The 23,746-nt window shown below is 33.3% G+C and overlaps 1 protein-coding gene across 1 annotated transcript in view; it reads right to left on the bottom strand.

Annotated features, from left to right (window-relative positions):
- LOC145326551 (dynein axonemal heavy chain 3-like) overlaps nucleotides 1–23,746 on the bottom strand; it is a 126,906-nt gene that overhangs the window by 15,030 nt on the left and 88,130 nt on the right. The window contains exons 94-105 of the mRNA XM_080169922.1: nucleotides 22,612–22,699; nucleotides 22,364–22,457; nucleotides 17,707–17,803; nucleotides 6,043–6,142; nucleotides 4,987–5,128; nucleotides 2,685–2,737; nucleotides 2,401–2,466; nucleotides 2,216–2,337; nucleotides 1,668–1,716; nucleotides 586–632; nucleotides 351–411; nucleotides 35–83 (exon numbers count right to left, since the gene is read on the bottom strand). Coding sequence (XP_080026048.1) covers nucleotides 35–83; nucleotides 351–411; nucleotides 586–632; nucleotides 1,668–1,716; nucleotides 2,216–2,337; nucleotides 2,401–2,466; nucleotides 2,685–2,737; nucleotides 4,987–5,128; nucleotides 6,043–6,142; nucleotides 17,707–17,803; nucleotides 22,364–22,457; nucleotides 22,612–22,699 — 968 coding nt within the window. The remainder of the gene's footprint in view (nucleotides 1–34; nucleotides 84–350; nucleotides 412–585; nucleotides 633–1,667; nucleotides 1,717–2,215; nucleotides 2,338–2,400; nucleotides 2,467–2,684; nucleotides 2,738–4,986; nucleotides 5,129–6,042; nucleotides 6,143–17,706; nucleotides 17,804–22,363; nucleotides 22,458–22,611; nucleotides 22,700–23,746) is intronic.

Genomic DNA, 23,746 nt, shown 5'->3' with positions numbered 1-23,746 from the left:
GAAAAGCTTTGCTTTAAAAAAATTGCTTGTCTACCTGTTAATAGAAGAGACCAAATTTGTTCATAAGAATTCTCTTTCTCTGTCTGTAATCAGAAATAACAATGTTATTGTGTTAAAAAAATAACTATGTATCAAAAATAAGTAAACTGTAATTCAGTAAAAAAGAGAAAAATTTGTGTTAAATCAATTAATTATAAAATAATGATAGTGAATAACGATTTTTGAATATTTTCTGCAACTGTCTTTAAAGCGTATTTTAATTGTTTTGGTCTAATGCTAGTAAAACATGTAAGGACTTATTCTTAATAAAGATTAGTCGCGCTGCTAAAAATAAAACAAATTATAAATACCTGAATTCCAACTGTTAAAATGAAGGAGAAGATGAGTAAATGTTCATGGAATACAGACCAACTAAAATAAACAAATCTTTAGATTTTACACAAGAATGCAAGCGGCCATAACAATACATGCAAAATAACCAGTATAATATGGGATTTTTAAAGTAATAGATGATAATGGGATGAAATAAGTAATTATAAGTTACAACATTGGATTAGGAAGCTTATTTATATACATAAAACTTACCTCAGCTTTTGATACATTTTAGCTGTAAATTTTTGCTTTAGATCCCTATTAAATCAAACAGAATAACTATTATGGTAATGAGAATTAACTCTTAAAGATCGCACACCCAGAAAGTCGAATTTTGATCGAGAAGGCCTCTAAATTAAGATGATTAATATTTCGACTTGTAGGGTTCATTTTTGATTTCTTTACTCTTTTATTGTGTTTACCTTTGAATATTCTAAACTTGAAACTGTTTTGTATCTTACATTTTTTTTACTATTATGGGATATTTTAGTAATCTGTCGACTTTTAATGCTTTGTAAGTTTAAAAAATACTTTGCTCTGTTCCTGAAAACCAGGATTCAAAAAAATTCTATATCTAGTTGTGTGTCTTTGCTTCAAACAGGCGCAAATTCATTACCATGCACAGTTTGCAATACCCCAGAAATATCTTAGCTGTCTGCAATAGTTGGGATAATATAGCTTACAGTTCTATATAAAGATGCAAATATGCTGCCTTACAACTAATGGCATATTTATCCTTGTTAGCTACTTAAAATTCAGTAAATAAGGAGAAACTTGATTGTTATTCAGAATAAATTTTGATAAACTCCTGAATGGAAAATGACGGATTGTTTGCATTTTAACTGTCGACAATTTCATTAGATATTTTTGCACTCTGAATCGAAAAATGTAAATACCTACATTTTTTGTGAAATGATAAATATTAAGTTATATTTTAGTTAATAATATTAACTCAACTATTTGCATAAATAGTGATGACAAAAACCCCAACGAGAGAAATTTCCAAACTTATATCTCTTATTCATAAATGAACACACCATTTCATGAATTTTTAAAAAAGATTTTTATAAATTTGCTTCAATGATTTTAAATTAGAAAAGTAAACTATTTGTATAATATATGCATATCTGTTATTTATAATGTTGATCATTTTTATGGCTAGATATATAAAAAAAGTTTGTCTATTAACAACAAATATTAAATATTAACCTATCTTATTATAACAAGTTTTTATGTTTTTAAATGATAACATAGTTTTCTTCTAATCTATATTGATATTATTCTGTTTTGTTCCTGATTCTGAGTGCAATATTGTCATTCCTCTCACAATCAACTATGGATCTGCATACAAAATTCAGTCATCTTCTACAAAGGGATAGTGCAAAGAATGGTCTCTTTAAATTTAATTACTTTATAATTACTTTTTTAGCTAAGGTAATACAATATTGTTTAGTTGGGCGTAAGTTTAGACATATCTAAAACTTGCTGTACTAAAAGGGAATATTTTTCGTGTAATTCTACTTTTAAAAGTGATAATTTTGTGGAAGTTCAAATTTTCTTATGAAGTACTTTTCCTTGGACTATTCTATTTTGAGTATGACAAATTACAGGGATTTTAAAAACAGTGACGTTCGGCATAAATATAGCATTGGCAATTGCAAATATAAAAGCAAATAATTTCTTCCTACATTGGCTGAAATATGATATTTTATGTATAACTGGCTCAGGAGGAGTAAGTTTGTAATCCTATGATTCATTTAAATACTGAAAAAATTATTAGTTTATATTTCTTATTGAAAAAGACATCTTAGTTTATTTAATAATGAACAAATGAATTTTCCTGTGATAGACTTTGATAAACCATGGGAGTGAAAACTTGTACATGGGATCAATATTTTCCATCTGTACAATACAGAAGAACAGTATGGCTGCGTGTTCAGCTACTGGTCTGTACCCGTTTCGCACCTAAAAATTAATAAAATAAGTTTGATTTCTTTAAATGTAAGAAATAGTTATTTATCTTCCTACCTTATCAATTTCTTGTTCAGTTTTGGATGAAATCTCTTGTTTTGCTGAAATTTCTTCAGAAAGAACCTAAGAAAAAAGCATTTTTTTAACAGAGTTTTAGATATATACAAGAATTACATTGAAAAAGGATATTTATATCAATAAATCAAGGGTATCCACACAAGCAACAGTTAATTGTTGAACATATTTTAAAAATTTGTCAAAAACAAGATTCGATATAAGGGTGTGCTAAAAATTTAACTTTTGGAAAACATTTTGATACAGAAAGTGTTTCTAAATCTTACTTTTGATGATGATAAGATTTGAATGGCCGTTTCATCCTCCAAGATATTTCCCTATTTAGATTTTCATAAGATTTTCAATAATTACACGTACATATTACTTTTATTTATTAGGTAATTTATGCATCTTTGACTTTAACAACGCATATAACATAAATATTTTCCTCATACAGCTTTATATCCTGCAAATCAATTTAAATTGAAATTAACCCTTGACTGTAGAGTAAACGCAATTGCTTGTTGTTAGGAAAATTATGAGGAATTGCGTCTTGGCCCAAACTTCGTCATCATTACAGACATTAAAAATATGTCATACATCTGGGTCAGGTCAATAATTCTTTTATAGTTTTCGGAAGAGTTTTAATTATTTCAAGAGGGGGGGGTGGTATCCTCATTCATCACCTGCAAAATAAGGAAATACATGACATGGGCCTAGAAACAAACGCAGTAAATTAACATGGAAGTTAGAGCTTCAACACAAAGATTAAAAAATCAAAGGGTTCTTGGTCTTTAATATGTTTATTTAATGAGAATATTTAAGAAGCAAGATCTTATATTATCTGACTTCAATAAAATAAGACCATATATCATTGATGTGATTGTTTACATTTTTAAGGTAAAATAATATCAAAATTACATAAATATTTTTAAAATAATAATCATAGATTTGTTCAGATGAATGCTACATGTCTTGTGAAACTTTCAAATCTATCCATTAATAGTCTGATTCCTAAAAAATTTCGATAAATTATTTGCAATCAGCTATAGTTCAAGTCTTTAAATTTTCAGACTACTTTTAAACTAAATAGTCTGTGAATTTGATTTTTTTAATGAACAATAGTATTGAAAATTTATGAATATAGTTGATTTTTAAAATTATTTATTATTCAATTTTAAACCTATTTAGTAAATCTGTCTTTTGGTCAGTTTTATAACCAAGAAAACAACACTGTCTAGTTATCTACTAAATAGTTTTTAAGGCATGACTGCGACCTCATGAATTAAGGTTCGAACCCATGACTGTAAAGAATGCCGCACCAGAAAAGTTTTGTAGATGACACAAACTTTGAGTATTAATATCTCAAACAAGCAATGTTTTAACAATACAGTCAAGTTTTATCATCTTAGGTGAGCATATCAGTACAACATAACAAATCAAATCGAAAATACGAACAAAGATATTTTTCTTGAATCTGCTGTCGGTCAAATGACAGGCCTGAGAGCTTTGGCTCTCACATCAGTAGAAGAAGCACAACGACGAAAATTATCTGTAAGACTCAACAATGTACTTAAATAGGATGATTTTCATACTTTACGCGCGTTTTTCCTAACTTTTATCTATAGTTTCCTATTAGGCTTTTGCCATTCTATTATCGGCTGGTCTTGATAGGTCTGTTTTAACGATTTGCACACAAGGTCGTTTATGCACTTTAAACTTATAAAGTTACCATATAATTGAATTTCCTAGTATTTCTAACATGATCAAAATATCATTGTTATCCTATTGATTTTGGTCGTTTTGAAGATCTTTAGCAACAAGCACAGAATTTTTTTTTTTTTACATTATAGTATAAACATATTTTACCGAGTTACAGTGATAATACCTGGATTATAACTTTCTAGTCATCTAAAATAGTAATATTATTTAAATAGCCAAAACATTATGAACAAAAAAAGTTATCAATTTCGATTAAACTAACTTAGCTTCTCCCTCAGCCTCTATAGTAAACCCCATACACCTCAGTTTAATTTTTTCCTTTTCAGTCCACTTAATTATCAGTGTACCTTGCTCTCAACTATTGTTGTTTTTAAACGAGATATTTAATGAAGGAATATTACAATAGTATTATCTAATCTAATAATTGCTTTTTCGTTTTTAATTTTGATAACAATTCACAATTTCCTATTTAAAAGTAAGAACACCAAAAGTTGTAGGATTAGTTGCTAGGATTAAGAAGAACAATTGTTTCTGAGATAAACGATACAACTCAAATTAACTTTTTATCAAATATTTTCGATTTTGACAAAGTATCCTTATATGAAAGTAACAGGATGTCCATGTGACTGTTTGTGTTTGGCGTAAGATCTCATTCTACCAAAACCCTTTTAAAAAAGGAGAAAAATCATAAAAAAAAGGCTTAAACGTCCTTTTAAAGTTGGGAAAGGTATGTTTTTTTCAATTCTGGTTGATTTTGCCCTCCAACCAAACTCCGTATATGCTGCCCAGTACAAAATTATGAGATTTTTAAAGTTCTGTCCAGACGTTTACTTTACAATTATATCTATTTTTATCTTATGAGTTCCTGTGAATTAGAGAGAACTGCCAAAATTTTATCCTCAATTTCTTTCAGTTGTTTCTTATTATTTGCTCCTTCTATAATAAGTTTATTTTTCTTTTCTTCCAGCTGTGGCTTTTCCTCGGCTGCTAAGATACCTAGCAGTTGATCCTAAATAAATATAGTACAAATAAAATTAAGTACCAAAAATCTTACATTTACACCAATAAGATAATATGGACATAAATGTAATAAAACAAGGATGACAACATCTATAAAAGCGAAGCACTGAACGGTAGGACAAACGGACATTAACACTTGTATAGTGTCGAAACTGAATAATCAGAATATAAATGTATAAGAGTCGAAGCAAAATTATAAGTAAATTTGTTGAAAAACTGCTAGGTACAGGATAATGTTTATGGACATACTTACATTTTTAGGACTTGATTATAGAGATGCTTCGCTTATGATATTGAACTTTGTTGTCTTAAAAATCAGAATTTAAAAAATCAGATTAATCGGATAATTTTATCTGATACAAATTTTGTTGTTAAAAAAGTTGAAAATCAACATGTCAAATAAACTTACGGACATTCTAGTAACGATTATAGAGTTGCTACGCTTTTTAAATCGTACCTAACTACTACAGGAATCACCATGCAAAGTTTAAAATCGATATGACAATTCTAACATGCCTAAATTAACGAAAAAAGCTATCCGTTACAGACGTACGGACAGACGGACCGACCCTTATTATAGAAAAGCTTCGCTTTTAATAAAATACATTGTGATAAATAATTAGAGGCTGTATAATAAATCCTTTCCTTTTTTTATTTTGATACCCATATTCACTAGGGTGTCATCAGAAAAATAGTTTTGTTTCTTTGGCTCTTAGTTAGCAAATAATACCAAATAAAGTGTCTGTAAGTAACAAAATAATAAAGTTCTTGCTTTTTTTTCTCTTAGAAATTTTAATACAGTACAGGCCAATGGCATTTTTATCCTAATATAGCTATTAATATTTTTTATGCTTAATTCATATTTTTGAATGATGCATCTTAAAACAGAAGAAAGATAATTACCTGAAGACCTTCTGGAGTGATCATAAAATTGATCAAGGTTACTTTGACAGCAATTTCTGGCGGGAACCTGGGATTTCTGTGCTCTGTTGTTATAAACAACCTAAATAGTGATTAACTTATAATTTATGTATTTAAAAGAATAAAACTATTAAGAGTTATAATCTTTAAACAGTGACTTAAATATGTATTTCAAGATATCTTGTTGAATGGAAATATTGTACTGTAAGAATTAGAACAGGAAAGAGGAAGTTTAATTAAAAATAGAAGCAAAAGTATAACAGAAAGTTTAACAGTACTATAACTGTAACAAACTTTATATGTAAGAAAAATGCATATTCAGGGACAGAAATGTGTATTCCAATAACCAAATAATTTTTAAAATGCAATTTTAAAAGGGACGTCTTGTTTTCCGTGGTTAGAAATAGTATTAAAAAGGCTTTCAATAAGAAACCTTGAAGAGTCAATAAAAAATATTATATGTCTTACCATATAAGTGATTGCGCTAATTTCAAGTTATAGGGATGGACCTGTAGGTAATTTATAAAATTGAAACAGATTCTGTGGTCGCATTACTTATGGAGGGATTTCATACTTTTATCTTAATTTCATATATTTTCATGAAATGTTCCAATAAATTAAATTCTACCACTTTCTAAAAGGATTATGTTCCCTCCCTATGCATGCAGAAGAGAAACTTTACATACACATTCATACACTTTCCTTATCTATCTTAACTAAAACTGTGGAATATAAATCTTTATTATTTAGACCCCTTTTAGGCTTCATAGAATTTGGTATTTTTTTTCTGTATTGGAAGTATAATAGTGTGATGCGTTTGTGAACTCGAACCTTTATCCTTTTGTTTTCCTTATCATTAATGGCAGTTTAGAAAGCGCCCAGATTCAAATTGAAAGTTCATAATTGGACGCGGCAATCAAAACAACGCTTGCGCTTAAACCAAAACAAAGCCAGCGTGGCCATCTTTAATCTATCTTTCAAAATGTGCGGAATATCTGTGTGATAAAAAACCATGTATAGTCAGAATTGTGGTGTTATCCGTACTGAAAAATACCTTTGAGTGCTTCCCGGCTTTACAGGAACAAAAACTTCGGTAAGAATTCTTTCTTTAAGCATTTTTAATGGAATGGAGTGATTTTTTAAAGACGGCAAATTAATCTTTCATTTTTACTGAAATTAGACCAAGTAATTAATTTATTTTGTATCAGAATATTTTAATAGTAGTCTATAATGATTTTGTTTATGAATTTCAAACTCGCATTTAATTTTGATTAATTTTAAGCAAAAAATAACCCTAGCCTTCTTATACATTTTAAAATATAATTTCGAAGTCACGCAACCTCTCATAATGAATATTTATTTTATTAAAAAAGACGATTGTTCCAAATAAGAAAAAGATTTATTCTCTTTTACAAGATTTACTTTATCATGTATTTAACATTTTAATATTTGATTATTAATTTTGTTATTTTCTATTTCAGCATGACCGTTTTCATACAATAAATTGTATTAGTAACTATGCTGGTTTTGATTCTTGTGGGAAGTAGCAGGTTTCGTACGTCTGTACGTAAAGATCTGGTAAACGGCCAGCCAAATGCCGTTGTACCGAAACAATGAAAACGGTAAGAAGTCCAGTCAGCCAGTCAAAGCCAGTGACAGTTACCGTATGTGTTGAATGTGAATAAAATTCTACACGTGACTATAGTTGTAATCAGTGTTAACAAAAGTGAAAATGGCACCTAAAAAGACTAGGTATGAATTATTGTCAGACAGATTGCCTAGGTAGTTGAAGTGATAACCGAAGAGTTAGACAGAGTGATGCAGGTAGTTTCGGATACCGCAGACATCAATGTTAATCTCACCAAGGAATGCATCCTTGTTCATGATGCGAACTTAAATCTTGAACGTACCATGAGCGGTCTTCAACAGCTGGATGTGTTAATCCAAGATGATAATAACCTAAAAGATTTTTATAGTGACGTTATCATGGCACGAAAGAACTATAGCGAGTTAAAACTTACATTAAATGCCATAGATGAGCTAAGAGCGATAAACAATGAGGTCTTAGTTCTTGGTGATGATCTCGCAGCTCACAAAAACAGTTTGCAACAACGTTGTATGAAGATAGTGAAAGTTATTAAAGGTGATTACATACCTCTACCAACTAAAATTATCAGTGATATGACTAAACTGATGGAGACGCTGGCAAAGGCTAAGCAAGAGCCTGTTACGCCAGTCTCGGGTGCCTCGGTAGATCCTATGCTGCCGTCATTTGGCGCTCAATTGTTTGCTGCCAGTCCGATGTTCTCGCCTCATGGGTACATGCCACGCCTAGACGAGAAACTCCTTCCCAGCTTTGATGGGCAAGAATCTTCTTATGCGCAATTTAAGGAGAATTTCCAGAAGCTTACTACTGGATATGAGCCCAGCTACCTGCAGATGGTGTTAAGTTGTGAACGAGTTATGAAGGATAAACCGTTGAGGCTGCAGTTGCAACAGATTGCCACGCATGCAGCGCAATGGACGTATTTGGACCAACTGTTCAAATCTAGAACCAGACAGATGTTGTGTATTTTCAACAACTGGGACAAGAAAGGTAAATTGTCCGAGAGCGGCCAGATTGTCAGCGCTCTTGCCGAGTTCTCAGGTGCCATCAACCAGCTCGAGCAGATGACCAAGGCTGATGGTAAGGACGCAGTTTCTACAAGCCAATGGCTCACAGTTTTGTTGTTGGAGATGTTATCTAAGAAACTGCCAAAAGAGTTTCAGGATAAACTCGACCTTGCACTCGGGAGCATGGACGTTCCCGATGTGCCTAAGCTGCTGGATATACTAGAGCAGCAGCGTGGCGCATTATTGATGCGCAGCAGCCACGGCTTGGACACGTCGTCCAAGAAGAAAGGTAATCCTGCCGCAGCTGCGGCCGCCGTAGGTAAACCTGGTACACCTAGCAAGTTCAAGAAGAAGCAGTCCTGTCCGTCAGACGGCTGCAGTGGAGATCATTTTTTGTTTAAATGTTCGAAGTTTACAACCATGTCTGTTCCAGAACGGAAAGAGTTTGTGATGAAAATCGGCGGGTGCCTCTTGTGTCTTAACAAGGGGCACCGCGCCTCAGAGTGTCCGCGTGCTGAGAAGCTTGGAGGCTGCAGGATCAACAATTGTGGACAGAAACATAACTCCCTCCTCCATGAGTCCGTCGCCCAGGTTTCAGCTGTTTATGAAGCGCCATTTTTGGGTGAGAATAATTATATGTTGATGCTCCAGAAGCTGGACGCGCTGGATGTCTACAAGAGGAAGGTGCCTGTGTCCGGGATGTGGGACACAGGTGCCAACCTCACCATGGTTACACAGTCTATTGCCAAGAATTTGCAGTTGCCCTCTACTGGACGTGTAGCTACTATTTCAAGTTCAGTCATGCCCAACAGTTAAACTCTGCCTGGTTGACCGTAACAAGAACAAGCATGTTATGGAGGCAGCTGTTGTTCACACAATTGGACACACAGACGGGCTGCGCAGCATGGACCCAGCCGCCGCAGCTGCTCTGTTTGATATGAGGCCACAGGATTTTTCATTGGTCAATGGACCACTTGATATTCTCTTAGGGCATGTCACGCCCACGACGTTTCCAGCGGCGGATAAACTCATCGGCGAGTCAAGATTATACCGCAGCATTTTTGGCACAGGTTTCCTTGTTGTTTCGGCTGATGGAAAGCCTGTCAGTAAGCCAGTTGTTTGTAAAGTTACTAAGTTGGAAGTTGCAGCGATGGACTTCCTATCGTCGGAGGCGTTAGGCGTGCAGCCGCCGCGGCTGTGCAGTGGTTGCACGGGCTGCAGGCACTGCCTGGCACTTGCGTCAGGCAAGTCAGCCGTTGATCAGCGAAAACAGGATCTGATAAAAGAAGGTTTAACATTGGATCTTGTGAAGAATGAGTGGACGGCAGCTTATCCATACCGGCTGCCAACACATACGCTGCCGAACAATTCGCGGCAGGCGTATAATATTGCGCTTCGTGATCGCCGGCGTATGATAAAAAACGGTGAATATGACGTATTCTGTAAGGTGTTCAAATAGGTGGTGTCCCGTGGTGTATACGTCAAAGCCACACCACAAGACTTAGCATATGAAGGTCCAGTTTATTTTAATTCATTAGTGACGGCCTTCAAGGACAGCATTTCTACCCCCTTGAGAATCTGCGCAAATTCTAGCTTGACCTGCAATGGGACAAGTTTAAATCATATTATGATGGACGGCCCACAACCTACCTACACTTTGTTTCACAATCTCATTCGGTTCAGAAGTTACAAGTGTGCCTGTGTTTGTGATGTCTGTAAATTTTACAATTCTTTGGCGGCCACATATGAAGATTCGCAGCTGAAGAGAGTGTGGTTTGCAGAGGATGAACATGCCAACCCCGAAGTTTACTTGACCAAAAAAGTTAACTTCGGGGAGAAATTGGCAGGCGATTTCGCCGTCACAGCCCTGAGACTTACAGCACAGATTTTTGGAGGGCGCAGCCGCCAAGATGTTCATGATGTTTATGGATCTGAATACGTAAAGGGAGCAGAGGTAGTTGCAAAGCAGGACCTGTGAAGAAGTGAGCAACAACCTACCGGTTCGAAGTTTGTACTGCATCAGGATGCTCCAGCTATCAAGCTGGAGCAGTGTACCTACATTGATGACCATACTGGCAGCCATAATAGCAAGCCAGAAGCCGTCAAAATGGTCGAAGAGTTGAAGGAAATGATTGAACCTGGCAATTTCAGCTTTAAATCAGTTATTTATTCTGGAGATGATATTGATCCTGTTAAGGTACTGGGCATTCAATGAACCCCCAGAGAAGATGTTCTTACTTTACCTGCTCGGGTGAATCATGGCGCCAAGATAAAGGGTCGAAAATTGCTGGAGGACCTTGATCTGTTAGATTTATGGAGAGCCATGCCAGAATGTGTAACGAAGAGAGAGATTTGGCGGGTTGTACAGCAATTGTATGATCCTCTCGGCCTCATGTGCCCACTACTCCTGAAGTCCAAGCTTATACTTCGGGAGGTTTGCATTAGTGGCGTATCATGGGATGAGCATGTTCCTGCCAAGCTGAGAGATGATTTTGTTGACAGTTTGGCCGACAGAGCCAAGCTTGGAGAAGTGCCATTTCAACGTTCTTTAGTTCCTGATGAGCCACTGGGGCTCCCAACCATCATTGGTTTTTCTGATGCTTCAAGTTCAGCCTACACAGCCATCATCTACCTACGTTGGCCAACGGCCAGAGGCTTCGAAGTGATTTTATGCAGTGGCAAGAGTCGTGTGGCTCCTGTTAAGATTGAGTCTATTCCAAGACTTGAGTTGTTGTCATGCTTATTAATGGCAAGATTGGCGGACGCAATTGTCCGAGCCCTGCCGTTTGCGGTAGCAGGCAAGATGTTTTTTAGCGACAGCACCTGCGCTATATCGCAAATTGTGTCTGAATCTGTGATGTTAAACATATTTAACAGTCATTGTGTGAGTGAGATCCAACAGCTGACCAGCCCAGAGGATTGGCGCTGGCTTCCTACAGATCAGAACGTTGCAGATCTTGCCACCAGAGGTGCCTGTACCATTCGAGATGTTTCACCAGGATCCAGGTATCAGGATGGGCCTGAATGGCTACGCCTGGAGCAGGACCAGTGGCCTGTAAAGACGGCAGGTGAAGTAAATCACCCCATCCCAGAGGCTGAGATGAATCAGCGCATGGTCCGATTGAAGTGTATGGCCATCCAGGTAGTAGATACTGATTTCTGGAGAACTTTAGCACGACGTACCTACAGGCAGGCACGTAAAACTATGCAGGCGGTGATCAGAGCTGTCAACTGTTTTAAGTTGTTGCTTGTTAAGAAACGAGTTCCGGCCAGGCAAGAGCCAATGAATGATTCGGTTCCAGCTGGACAAGAGCCGACGGGAGTTTCGGTTCCAGCTGGACAAGAGCCGATAGCTGATTCCAAGTTTTATCACAACCACACTTTTTCAATTACCTACCTAGATGTTGTGTGTGATTTATTCCTGGCATCATACAACCAGGAAAAGGAGATGATTATGGAGGCTGAAGGTAAATTTGATAGTCTTCAACCTTATTATCACGAGACAGAGGTGTACTGGCCTATCGTTGGTAATAATGGCTATTATCCTGTTTGTAAATTCAGAGTCCTCAAGATGAAGTCCCGTGGGGACGAAGCCTTGGAGGCAGCAGCTGAGGGAAAGAAGAAGCTGTTCAAGGATTCCCCTGGCCTTATTTTGATTGATCGTCACAATAACTTGGCCAGACTGTTCCTGCAGCAGGCCCACGATGAACTTGGCCATGCCGGTCATAGAAAAACTTTGGTACAAAGTCGCAGGTATGCTTGGATATCACGTGGCCGCCAAGAAGCTATGAAGGTTGTCAAATCATGTTCCAGTTGTTGTCTAGAGTATGCACGTCGTTCAGCCCCAACTATGGCAGACGTCCTGCCCGACAGGTTAGAATCTTCAGTTCCATTCTTCCATGTTCATCTTGACCTTGCAGGCCCGATGGAAGTTACAAGGCCTGGAGTCCGCACCAGGAAGAATCCAGCCAAGTACAAGGTATGGTTGTTAATTGCTTGTTGTCGTTTTACACAAGCAGTGTTTATTGATGTTCTGCTGGATTACAGTACTGAGGCTGTCATTATTGGCCTCAGAAAGCTTCAAGCATTCTACAATATGCCCAGAGTCGTAACTACAGATCGCGGCACCAATTTTCTTGGCTCGAAAAGAATACTTGATGAAGTTATGAAGAAGTCTGATGTGAGTTTTGAGTGGCACCTTGTACCGACTGGCGCTCATTCGTATGTTGGAAGTGTTGAGCGCCAGGTCGCCATGGTCAAGCGTGTCCTCAATAAGAAGTTGTGTGGAGCTGTTGTCAATCACAATGAGTTGTTGCTGCTGACGGCTGAAACTGCTAGAGTTTTAAACTCTAAACCCTTGAGTTATGCTACACAAGGGAATGATGTTAACACATGGAGAATCATTTCTCCTGCTGATTTGTTGGGTGGCAGAGCTAACGACGGGATTTGCTTGTTCGAGACCGGTTCCAGAGATAGAATTACACGCCGTTTAAGCCATCTGGAGGAGCTGACTAGACAGTTCCATGAAGTCTACAAGCAGCAGCTGCTGCCTGAGCTATTGTGCACGGTAAAGTGGAGACGCAATCAAGTTCCGCTGAGCGTTGGAGATGTCGTTCTTGTTGACGGGTGCACCAACTTGGTTAAGAAGTATCGCCTCGGCAGAGTTCAAGACGTACGTGGCGGTGGCCGTACAGTTGTTGCCCGTTTCAAATTGTCCGATGATGTTGAAGCCACGGATAACGAGATTTCTGCAAGACGATTGTTGAAAGTAAACCTACCCCAAGATGATTCCCAAGACGATTAAGTATTTTTATTAGTATCGTTCTTTTCGCGTATTTTTTTAACTTTCAACAACTGCGTATTTTTTTTTATTTATAATTGACGCAAATTTCCTTACAATTTCGTTTAAAATTATAAATGAGCTCAAATTTTTATTTCCAACGCATAAAACTAAAGTTTTTTATTTGAATACATAAGTTTTCTTTACGGATTTATTTGATCGGGACCTGGGATTTTTTCGCGTAAAAAAATCTTAGGTACGTATTTTTTTTAAATTTGGATGCGAAGCATTATTGTCGTTCCTTGTTTAACAAACATGAAATATGATATATAGATAAGAATAAGAAATGAAACACATTTGAACATTTTTAAAAATATCTTTTTATATTACATGCATTACAAAATAATTTAATATTAACTATATATTAAGATTGTTATATTTTATTTTCGTTCTGAAGATTACCTAAAAACAAAAAAGCAGTAATTTTATGAACATAGCAGATGCACTTAGATTTGTTTTTTGAAGAATTTAGCCTAATAAGACCGCTATATAAAGCGTACGAGCTCTGTTTCCTCGGCTGCACTCTTTACATAACAGCAAAACTAAAGCTTAAGAAATATTTGATGATTTCAAAAAGATTCTTTTGTAGTTTCTTTGACTCCTTCTTTATTTGAAGATTTTAACTTTGGAACATTTTTCATTCTATCTTTTTCAGAAATGTTCGTGAATTGAGCCCCGCGCCAGGAATCCTGTTCACGGTTACACAAAAAAGAAACAAAACATAACCATAAACAGGACTCGTCGCACGTGGCATTATTATAATTGTAGTGCGTCGGTTTGATCTGCAAGCTTTCGAGGTTCAGGTTGAACTGAGGCCCCAATTGCTCTTAATTTTAAAAGACTGTATAAATAAGTACACGGAAAAGCTTATTATCTATTCAGCCAAAGAGAAATTGCCAAATAAACACTTTTTGAGACTTTTCTTTTACTTTGAGCTTAACTTAAGATTCGCATATGCAAAAATGCAATTTTAATTTCATTTTGATGTTTTATTGATGAATTAATACAGTTCTTTTATATGTTCTTAGATTTAAGGATATTTTATTTTGATGATATGTTTAGATTAAGGATAATTTTACTTTATTTGATTATTCTGTTTATCTAGATTTAAGGATTATTTTCTTATCTATCTTTTACATAAAGATTTGATCGAAGAAAGATTTTACGTATGCATTTTCACTTTTCTTTAACAAAAAAGATTTGTTTGAAAAGAATTTTTTTTAGTAATTATTCTTCTTTTATTAAAAAGATTTGAATGAATTATTTGATAATTAATGCAGATTATGTTTAGCATTAAGGTTATTCTAACATTAAGATTATTATTATTATCATTATTAATGATTAGGTACCTAATTAAAGTTTGGGTACTTATTTTAAGTTCTTATTATGTATTGCATTACATGGTCTAACAAATTCAAATAACTATTTGTTTATTTCGAAAAATTGTGAGGCCAAGAGATTAAGTGTTATGAGTGAGTAGTGAATGTGTAAGCTTTCAATGAAGAATGTTTTATATCCTATTCCTTTATTCCTACATTTTTGTGGAATTGTGTCATTTTGTGTTAGTACGAGTATTCGTGAATATTATTACTAGAAAATTTGAGGCCAGAAGGCCAAAATTTAAAACTCTTGTAATTTATGTGGTTTTGAATTGTGACTTTTGTGGACACTGTCTGCACACAAAGTTGAAAATTTGAATGGTGTAATGTTCGATTCCCCACTTTCAGGCGGGTGTGTATTGGAAGTATAATAGTGTGATGCGTTTGTGAACTCGAACCTTTATCCTTTTGTTTTCCTTATCATTAATGGCAGTTTAGAAAGCGCCCAGATTCAAATTGAAAGTTCATAATTGGACGCGGCAATCAAAACAACGCTTGCGCTTAAACCAAAACAAAGCCAGCGTGGCCATCATTAATCTATCTTTCAAAATGTGCGGAATATCTGTGTGATAAAAAACCATGTATAGTCAGAATTGTGGTGTTATCCGTACTGAAAAATACCTTTGAGTGCTTCCCGGCTTTACAGGAACAAAAACTTTGGTAAGAATTCTTTCTTTAAGCATTTTTAATGGAATGGAGTGATTTTTTAAAGACGGCAAATTAATCTTTCATTTTTACTGAAATTAGACCAAGTAATTAATTTATTTTGTATCAGAATATTTTAATAGTAGTCTATAATGATTTTGTTTATGAATTTCAAACTCGCATTTAATTTTGATTAATTTTAAGCAAAAAATAACCCTAGCCTTCTTATACATTTTAAAATATAATTTCGAAGTCACGCAACCTCTCATAATGAATATTTATTTTATTAAAAAAGACGATTGTTCCAAATAAGAAAAAGATTTATTCTCTTTTACAAGATTTACTTTATCATGTATTTAACATTTTAATATTTGATTATTAATTTTGTTATTTTCTATTTCAGCATGACCGTTTTCATACAATAAATTGTATTAGTAACTATGCTGGTTTTGATTCTTGTGGGAAGTAGCAGGTTTTGTACGTCTGTACGTAAAGATCTGGTAAACGGCCAGCCAAATGCCGTTGTACCGAAACATTTTCTATTCAGAGAATTTACAGGCCTCTGTGGTTATTTTTAGGTGTTATTAAAGATAGACAGCTGGATTCTAGATATATAAATAGATTATGTCATACTTCTTACCTTTGATTGAAAATAATATATTTTATTAGGTTATGGTTAAAATAAGAGGTAACTTTTGTTTTTTCTTAAATGAAGAAGATATTACTGAAAACTTTACTCATAATATATTTATGGAATATTACAGCAACTAAGTCAAAGCTTTACTCGAGATTTTGATAAATAATATCAAGATTAAACTCATCACAAAATTTTTTTTTAAAATCCAAATGAAGGATCGAGACGGTACACTTTGATTATGGTTTCATAATTAAAGCCAGATTATAATCCTAAATTCAGGGTCATTCATTAAACAAATCTGGAAAAATGTTTAAGAAAACAATAAATTGTTTGATTAATTAAGTGCCAGCTAATATGGACAACTGTAAGGTCGGAAATATTTTTGCAGATACAGAAGAGTTTTACTTTTGTCCTTGCATAATTTATCTCCTTCCCTGCAAAGACCAACAAGCAATTTTGCTAAGGAAAATAAATGTTTTATATAATATCAAATATGTTATTTAACAACTAGAAATTAATCCTAATATAAATGAAATTTAAATTTAAAAATGGCAGTTTCACTTTAACCGAGGGTGGACCACAAACAAACTTTTAAAAAATGTTAGATCAGACCCATTTAGGCTAGATAAAACGGTTTATAAAGTTTAAAATGTGAGGGGTGGGGAGGAGGGATATCACACGTCGAGAAATTACACCTTAAATTATATTTAAATTATCCTCATTTTATTCATAATTTAAGACGTAATACATTTTTATCCAAGGACAAAAGAATAATTCAATGAACAGTGAACATTTTATTTGTCCATTGATTTAGAAATAAGTTTTAGGCTTATTTACTTTTAGTAGCGAAGCTACTCCATAATTTGAAATGTCCGTATGTTCGTCTGTCTGTCCGTAAGAGACACATTGGGGGAAACGTGATTTCCCGGCTCCTAATCAAGATAGACAGCTGAAATTTTTAGTAAAGATTCATATAACATATGCCCATCTAATCTATACATTGTTTTGTCCATCTGTCTATTATTTGGGGGTGCTAGATCGATTTCTAGGTTTTCAAGTATTCGGGATTTTCTCAACTTATTTTCAAGACAAAAGGATGAAGTTATCAGGGATCTAATATGTTCATATTCTACATAATTCCATTCAGAGATTGATTAATTATACATACTACATATTTTCATAAGTTTTATTAAGATTTATCTATTAATTGGGGTGTTAGATCGATTCCTAGATTTTTAGGTTTACGTGATTTTCTCGACTCCAATGCAGGATTGGCGGCTGAAGTTATCAGGGATTGAATATACTCATATTCTATATAATTCCATTAAGTTTCATTAAGACTTGTCTATTTATTCCGGTGCTATATCATTCCTAGATTTTAAGTGATTTTAAAGGTTGCGAATATTTTCTCCCGATATCCATTCATAATTTTTTAACTTCGCTATTTATGGATTTTGTCATCCTTGTTTCTTTTTTATTAGATATTATTTTTCTTCACGGACCATATACGGTTTGTATCCAGTGGAAATTACCTGAAATTTTTATTATATTCTACAATACTGTCTCCAATTTGAATACACTCAGTTCCTCCACTTATAAACGTCTGTTTCAGTAAGATTGATGTCAAACCTGAAACAAGTAAATCAGTGGTATGGTAAATAATTTTGTACTGGTTAGTTATTTTCTTTCTATGCCTTCTAGTGGCCTCGGCTAAGCTTCTAGAGGCCTTGCTTATATAAAAATCATTTACGGAGATAATAAAAATAACACGCTACTTTAAGATATAAATACGCAAAATAGGCCAGTGGTTATTTCTATCTCTCACATACATTTTATTAATCTATACAAAGTAAAAGGGAGTTTGTTTGTTCGTATTAAGATTAATAACTCGGTAAGATTTGTCAAAAAAAAATTTTAAGTCCCTACACCTCAAGTTTTAATTAAAAAAAAAAAAAAAAAAAAAAAAAAATATAGATGTGTAACCTCACCAAACAAATTGTATTCTTTTAACAATTAAAATTAAATAAAGATACGGGGGGGGGGGGGGGTACTTCCTATAAACTCTTTGAGCGATCTCTCAGAAGCTCGTAGCGAAGCCACTCTTCAGAAATTAGGTATATTAATAATTTTGATATACTATTAAAATACTCGTTATAAAAATCTAAAATGATCTTTATAAAATTATCTACATCGGATAAAATACAACTAAGATAGTAAATACAAGATTGAAAAGCCATAGAATCAAATTAGTAAAGTAAAGGCCAAGAAAATTATCTTTACCCCATCCGTACAAATCAATAAAATTGGTCATACCGAACGTTTCTACAACATTGTAAAATTACTAAAAAAACAAAAAAATCAATTATTGAAACCAGACTCGCGGAAAGTATGCACAAATAATTCATTAATAATTATTTCCAAAACTCGTATCACGGGAATGCCAAAAAAAGGAAATTAAAAAAAAACAAGCATTTAATGCCAAAATTTCACATTAGCATTAAAAATACTTGTCAATTCAATTTTAATACAGCTAAGATAATTAAAACGTTTTTATGCATATATAATTAAATTGTGTAATTTCCATATTTAAACTTTGTGTATAAATTTTTTTAGGTGTTTTGTAAGAAAACTTATTTTTTCAAAATTCATGAGAAAACTTAAAATATGTATACTACCCCCACATTGCCCCCAGCAATTAATTTCATATTTCTGCACGAAAAGAACAGATTCTACTCACATGTATTTCGAAACATGACTACATGTTTTTAAGAGTTTTTCAATTTTTAAAAAGTACGCTTTAAAATTATTAATTCATACTTTCCGCAACTCTGAATGAAACTAGTGAACATAGACGTCTAATGGGGGGGGGGGGTAAAGTGGGGATTACCCCCCCCCCCCCCCCATTTAAAATTTACCCCTACTCTGGGAGTGCCGTAGGCACCCACAACCATTTAGGAGGGGTTATTTATCCCCCCCCCAAAAAAAAAAAAAAATCTTTAACAAATAAAATTTGTGCGCGCATTTTTAATACTAAATATTAAATAAAATTTAAATAACCCCCTCCTCAAGAATTTTACTCCGGGGGTAAATTTGGGCGGGGGGGTAAACAAAATTTACTCCTGCCAACAGATTTCAGGGGGGTAGTTACCCCCCCCCCCCCCCCCCCAAGCAAATTTTACCCCCAGGGTAAAACATTTGTGGGGGGTTAAAAAAATTTGCGGCGCGCCATTTTACCCCCCCCCCAAAAAAAAAACCGAATTACCCCCCCCCCATAAAATTTGTTTTAACCCCCCCCCCAAAAAAAAAAAACTTGGACGCCCCTGATGAAAATTTTAAAATTATGTCTATAAAAGCGCTAAATATTAATTAGAAAAATGTTTCAAAAAGGCAAAAAATATAAGGCACTAAAAAGCACAGATAAAGAACAGTTTGACTCGCAACGTTATATAATGATTGAATATGTCCTATAAACAGGGGAATCTGCACAAAAATACCTCAATCTTTCATAGAAGCAGAGAATATTCAATTTAATTTATATGATGGGTTTATTTACTCTGTGGTCATAATGATAGAGTTTATACTTTTAGTGGAATATTCGACAGTTTTGTATGATCATATGGTCATCTAATCAACAGTAAAACATTGATCAATATGAAACCTTTGGCTACGACGTCAATTCAATTTTATGAAAAATCCCTTAATGATAAAATGTACCCATAATTTCAACCTCTCTAATATATAAATACTAGAGTTGGCTCGATATAACTATCTCCCTATTGGCTAGTTTTCTATATGCATATCTATTTCTCAATAAATCTATTTTCCTCACCCGGCATTACTATTTAAACGGAAGTAAATATTTAATAATTTAAATGATCTTAAAAAGATCTTTTAAATTATATTTTTTTCTTTACATTACCATCACCAAAGGGTTTATTATATGATTACAATTTTAGTTCAATATTTGAACACACAAAGTGTCGCCACAATCGAATTCTTTTAAAACAGAGTTTTCTTAAATTTATTATATCATAAATTTAAATTTTCTTTTTTATGATTAGAAATTAAATACTTCATTATAATGTAAATAGCAACATGAAATGAAAAAAATGAATTTGTTTTTAATAAAGTAAAATAATGGGTCTTATCGTTCTGGGCAATGAGAGTTTATTATGGATTATTGGAGCACTATGAGTTTTCAACGAATAATCCTTGGAAAACTTGAGCTCGTATATAGACATTTATTTCCTATATAGATCTGACATGGATCTTGAAGCAATTAAGCAGGCCGTTTTGTACAGGTTAAAAATTGGAAGATTTCATTAAATAAAAGTTATCGCAAATATACTTAGTAAATGACATGTCCGTACCTCTGTCCGTACGTCACTTCTGACTTGCATGAAAAGTACACCAATATTTGGTGTTCCAAACTATTACATTTTTTTATTATTTTTGGTTTATTTATTTGCTCTGCTTAAATGGGGGTTTTCAAATGTAATTAAGGCACATGAGAGAGGGATGTATGTACGCTCAACTTCCAAAAATGGGGAATTTTGTCCGATTTTATTACTAGTAATATCAAACCTATAAAGATAACATTTATATTGTATTTCTAGTAAGAAGAAATAGATAGTCTAAAAGTCAATTTTCAGAGAACAAAAAATATAACATGAAACCTTTTATGGTATTACTCTGAAGGAAGGTATATTTAACTGTCATATTATTATCAAGGGTGTTTTAAAATTTGCGCATCTGTCTTTTTAATTTTTCAGAATTTTTACTTCTTTCCCTGATATTATCCACATTTTTAACTTTTCTATTAAGGCAATAGGTATGAATAAGTAATTCAATTAAAAAGCAATATGTAGGAAGAAAAAAAATTGGGAATAAAACGCAAGGAACAGCTTTTACAATAAATACTTTACTAAAAAAATCTATCATTTTCATATTTAAAGAAATACAATAAAGACAAGACTGACAAAATCCATAAGAAGTAAAGCCTAAAAGCAGAAACACATTAAGAGAAGGAAAGACAAGCTATATTATAGAGTAGCCTCGCCCAAAAAAATAAGTTTTCAAAGTAAAAGGATGGGAAGGAAAGGAAAAGTAAAAAGGTTGACTGGCAAAAAGTGTCTCAGCTATCTTTTATTCTTTTTAGTTTCACATTTTCTTAGAGGATTTCAACAATAGACAGAACAGTTTTAGAGTGGCTATTTACTTATAAAAGGAGTTGAATTAAAATTCGCATAATCTTTAACTGAAATGGTATATTATGGGGGAATAACCTATTATAGAATCCCCCTCCCCTCCCCCCCCCCCCCAACTTACCTATCGTCATTATTGGGGGTAAATGAATGACAAGCCAAAAATAAGGTATAACAATACAGTTTATATTATTTAATGAACTCTCTACAGAACTTCTTATATTTGAATTGAATAAATGTGAAAAGGAAAGTGCAAAAAGATCTTAATCTTTCTATCATTTTCTTGTATTTTAAGAGTAATCTAGGATTGAGTAAATTATTTAGTCATAGAAATTAAATCATATTTACCACACATTTGGTTATGGGTTGTAAAAAAGGGGTTGCGGTAGTCAAGATATATATAAAAAGAAATGTTTAGAAAATAATGAGTTAAAGTTATCAGGATTCGGCAACTAAAATAATTGATAGGGGCTAAGTATGAAAAAGACAAATTTTACACGTGTTTCCTTGTACTGACGCTTAATGCTAATTATAAATTCTTGTAGTTCTATATTTTAGCTAACCTAAAAGGAAACTTTTAAGGAAATTTAAAGTCTATTTTCTCTAGAAAAGACTCAGTACTTAAATTTTCTATCCGTGGTAATTAAATTATGTACTTTGACATATGTTATCATGTAAGTTTTTTTTATCTTTAAAGTTTATATAGATACATAATTTTTCATTTCTAATATTACATCTAAGTTATCTTTTAAAAAACCACAAGAAAATATCAAAGATTGAGACATTTTGAAAATATGATTATGTTACAAAGTAGAACTTTGAAGTTGGCGAAGACAAAAAAGTGTTGGATTATAAATTTGATCTATTAATTAAAAGTGGAATTTATTTTTGAATTTTAAATATTTGCGTCTTTGAATGAAACGCAATTTGATACCATGCATCCTCTATTTTAATTTAATATGATGTACTGTTATCTAAAATTTACCTGGATCCAGGTTTTCTCCAACATTTTCCAACAGACAAGGCAGTCCTTGTTCAACAGCAGTCTGCACGGATCTTAGATACCCAACATCAGAATACTAAAAAAGAAATACAAAGATAATCATAGTCTGATAAGAAAACGGTACAAAATGCCCAAAAATGTTGTTTTATTTAGCAGTCAAGACCACTACTTTAATTTTCCTTTTATGATTTAGATTTCTCAAATTTATCCACAATAAATTATAAAATTACCTTCACAATGGACAAACTATTCTTTTTCTCCATATTTTTAATCCATTTTGATGCTTGTCCTTGTGGGTCTATCATCAGAGACCAACGCCTTAAAAATATGAAAGTTGAAATATATATTCAATAAGCAATCCATACAAAATAGCGCTGAAAACCATACAAAAATAAAATTGGTTTAAAAGGATTGTTCGGTCAAACAGAAAAAAGGAAATTGGTGAAAAATAAAAAAAAATCTGTTGATATTGGCTGGTAAAATAGTTCTGACTGAGTAAATGGAAACACTAAAATAAATGGGTGGCTCATTTACTTTACTCCGGCAACATGCAACTTTTGGCTCTCAAACAATATAGTAGGAAAAGTCTGATTTTTTTTGGTTTTATTGGCCAAAAACCCTTTTTTCAAAGACAGATAAAAAATATTTGATTTTAAACAGAACAGAAAAACTGCACACATAAGGCCATTTATTATTCATAACAATTAAAGCTAATAACTTGACTTTAGGATTGTGTTATCACTCAAGCTTTCGTTATATCATGCCAAAATATTTGTATACTGGGAAAAAATTTCTAATTAATATGAAATCAAGTAAAAGCTAAGTAGAGTCCTTATATGAAAATTAGAAGTTTTGTCAAAACATTGAACACACTGATAGTTCGAGAAAACATAACTTATATCTATTTTTAAAAAAATAAAATAAGCTTCATTTAATTAGCTTTCTATGCGTTACACTGCAAATTGGATCTTAAATTTTTCTGTATACCTCACAGTGTGGTTTCTTAAAAATGCTATTTATCCTATTTCGTTTGCTATGAAAAGGGACTATCCACGAACGAGAGCAAGGGATTCTAGGCTCCTTTCAGCATTGATCCATAGTATTTTTTTAGTGAATATACTAGGTTTATGTTTAATATTTGGTTTATCAACTAAAAAGTTAGGTTTCACCATGGTTTTATATGAAAAACACTTTGAAATGTTAAGCATTATTTGGTGCAATGTTTTGATGAGTTCATACTGTTGTTTAAAAGCTAAATGCAAAAGTGTATTATTTTGATTAAAAATGTATATTTATAAAAAGGGTTGGTAACTTGTAATATTGTAAACAGTTTAATTAATGTACTTTTGCAATTTACAGCATTTG

The sequence above is a fragment of the Acartia tonsa genome, chromosome 8 (assembly GCF_053477335.1).
Source record: "Acartia tonsa isolate MP-2025a chromosome 8, ASM5347733v1, whole genome shotgun sequence".
NCBI lineage: Eukaryota > Metazoa > Arthropoda > Copepoda > Calanoida > Acartiidae > Acartia > Acartia tonsa.
Note: the sequence above shows the minus strand (reverse complement) of the source record. Positions and strands in the feature narration are given on the sequence as shown.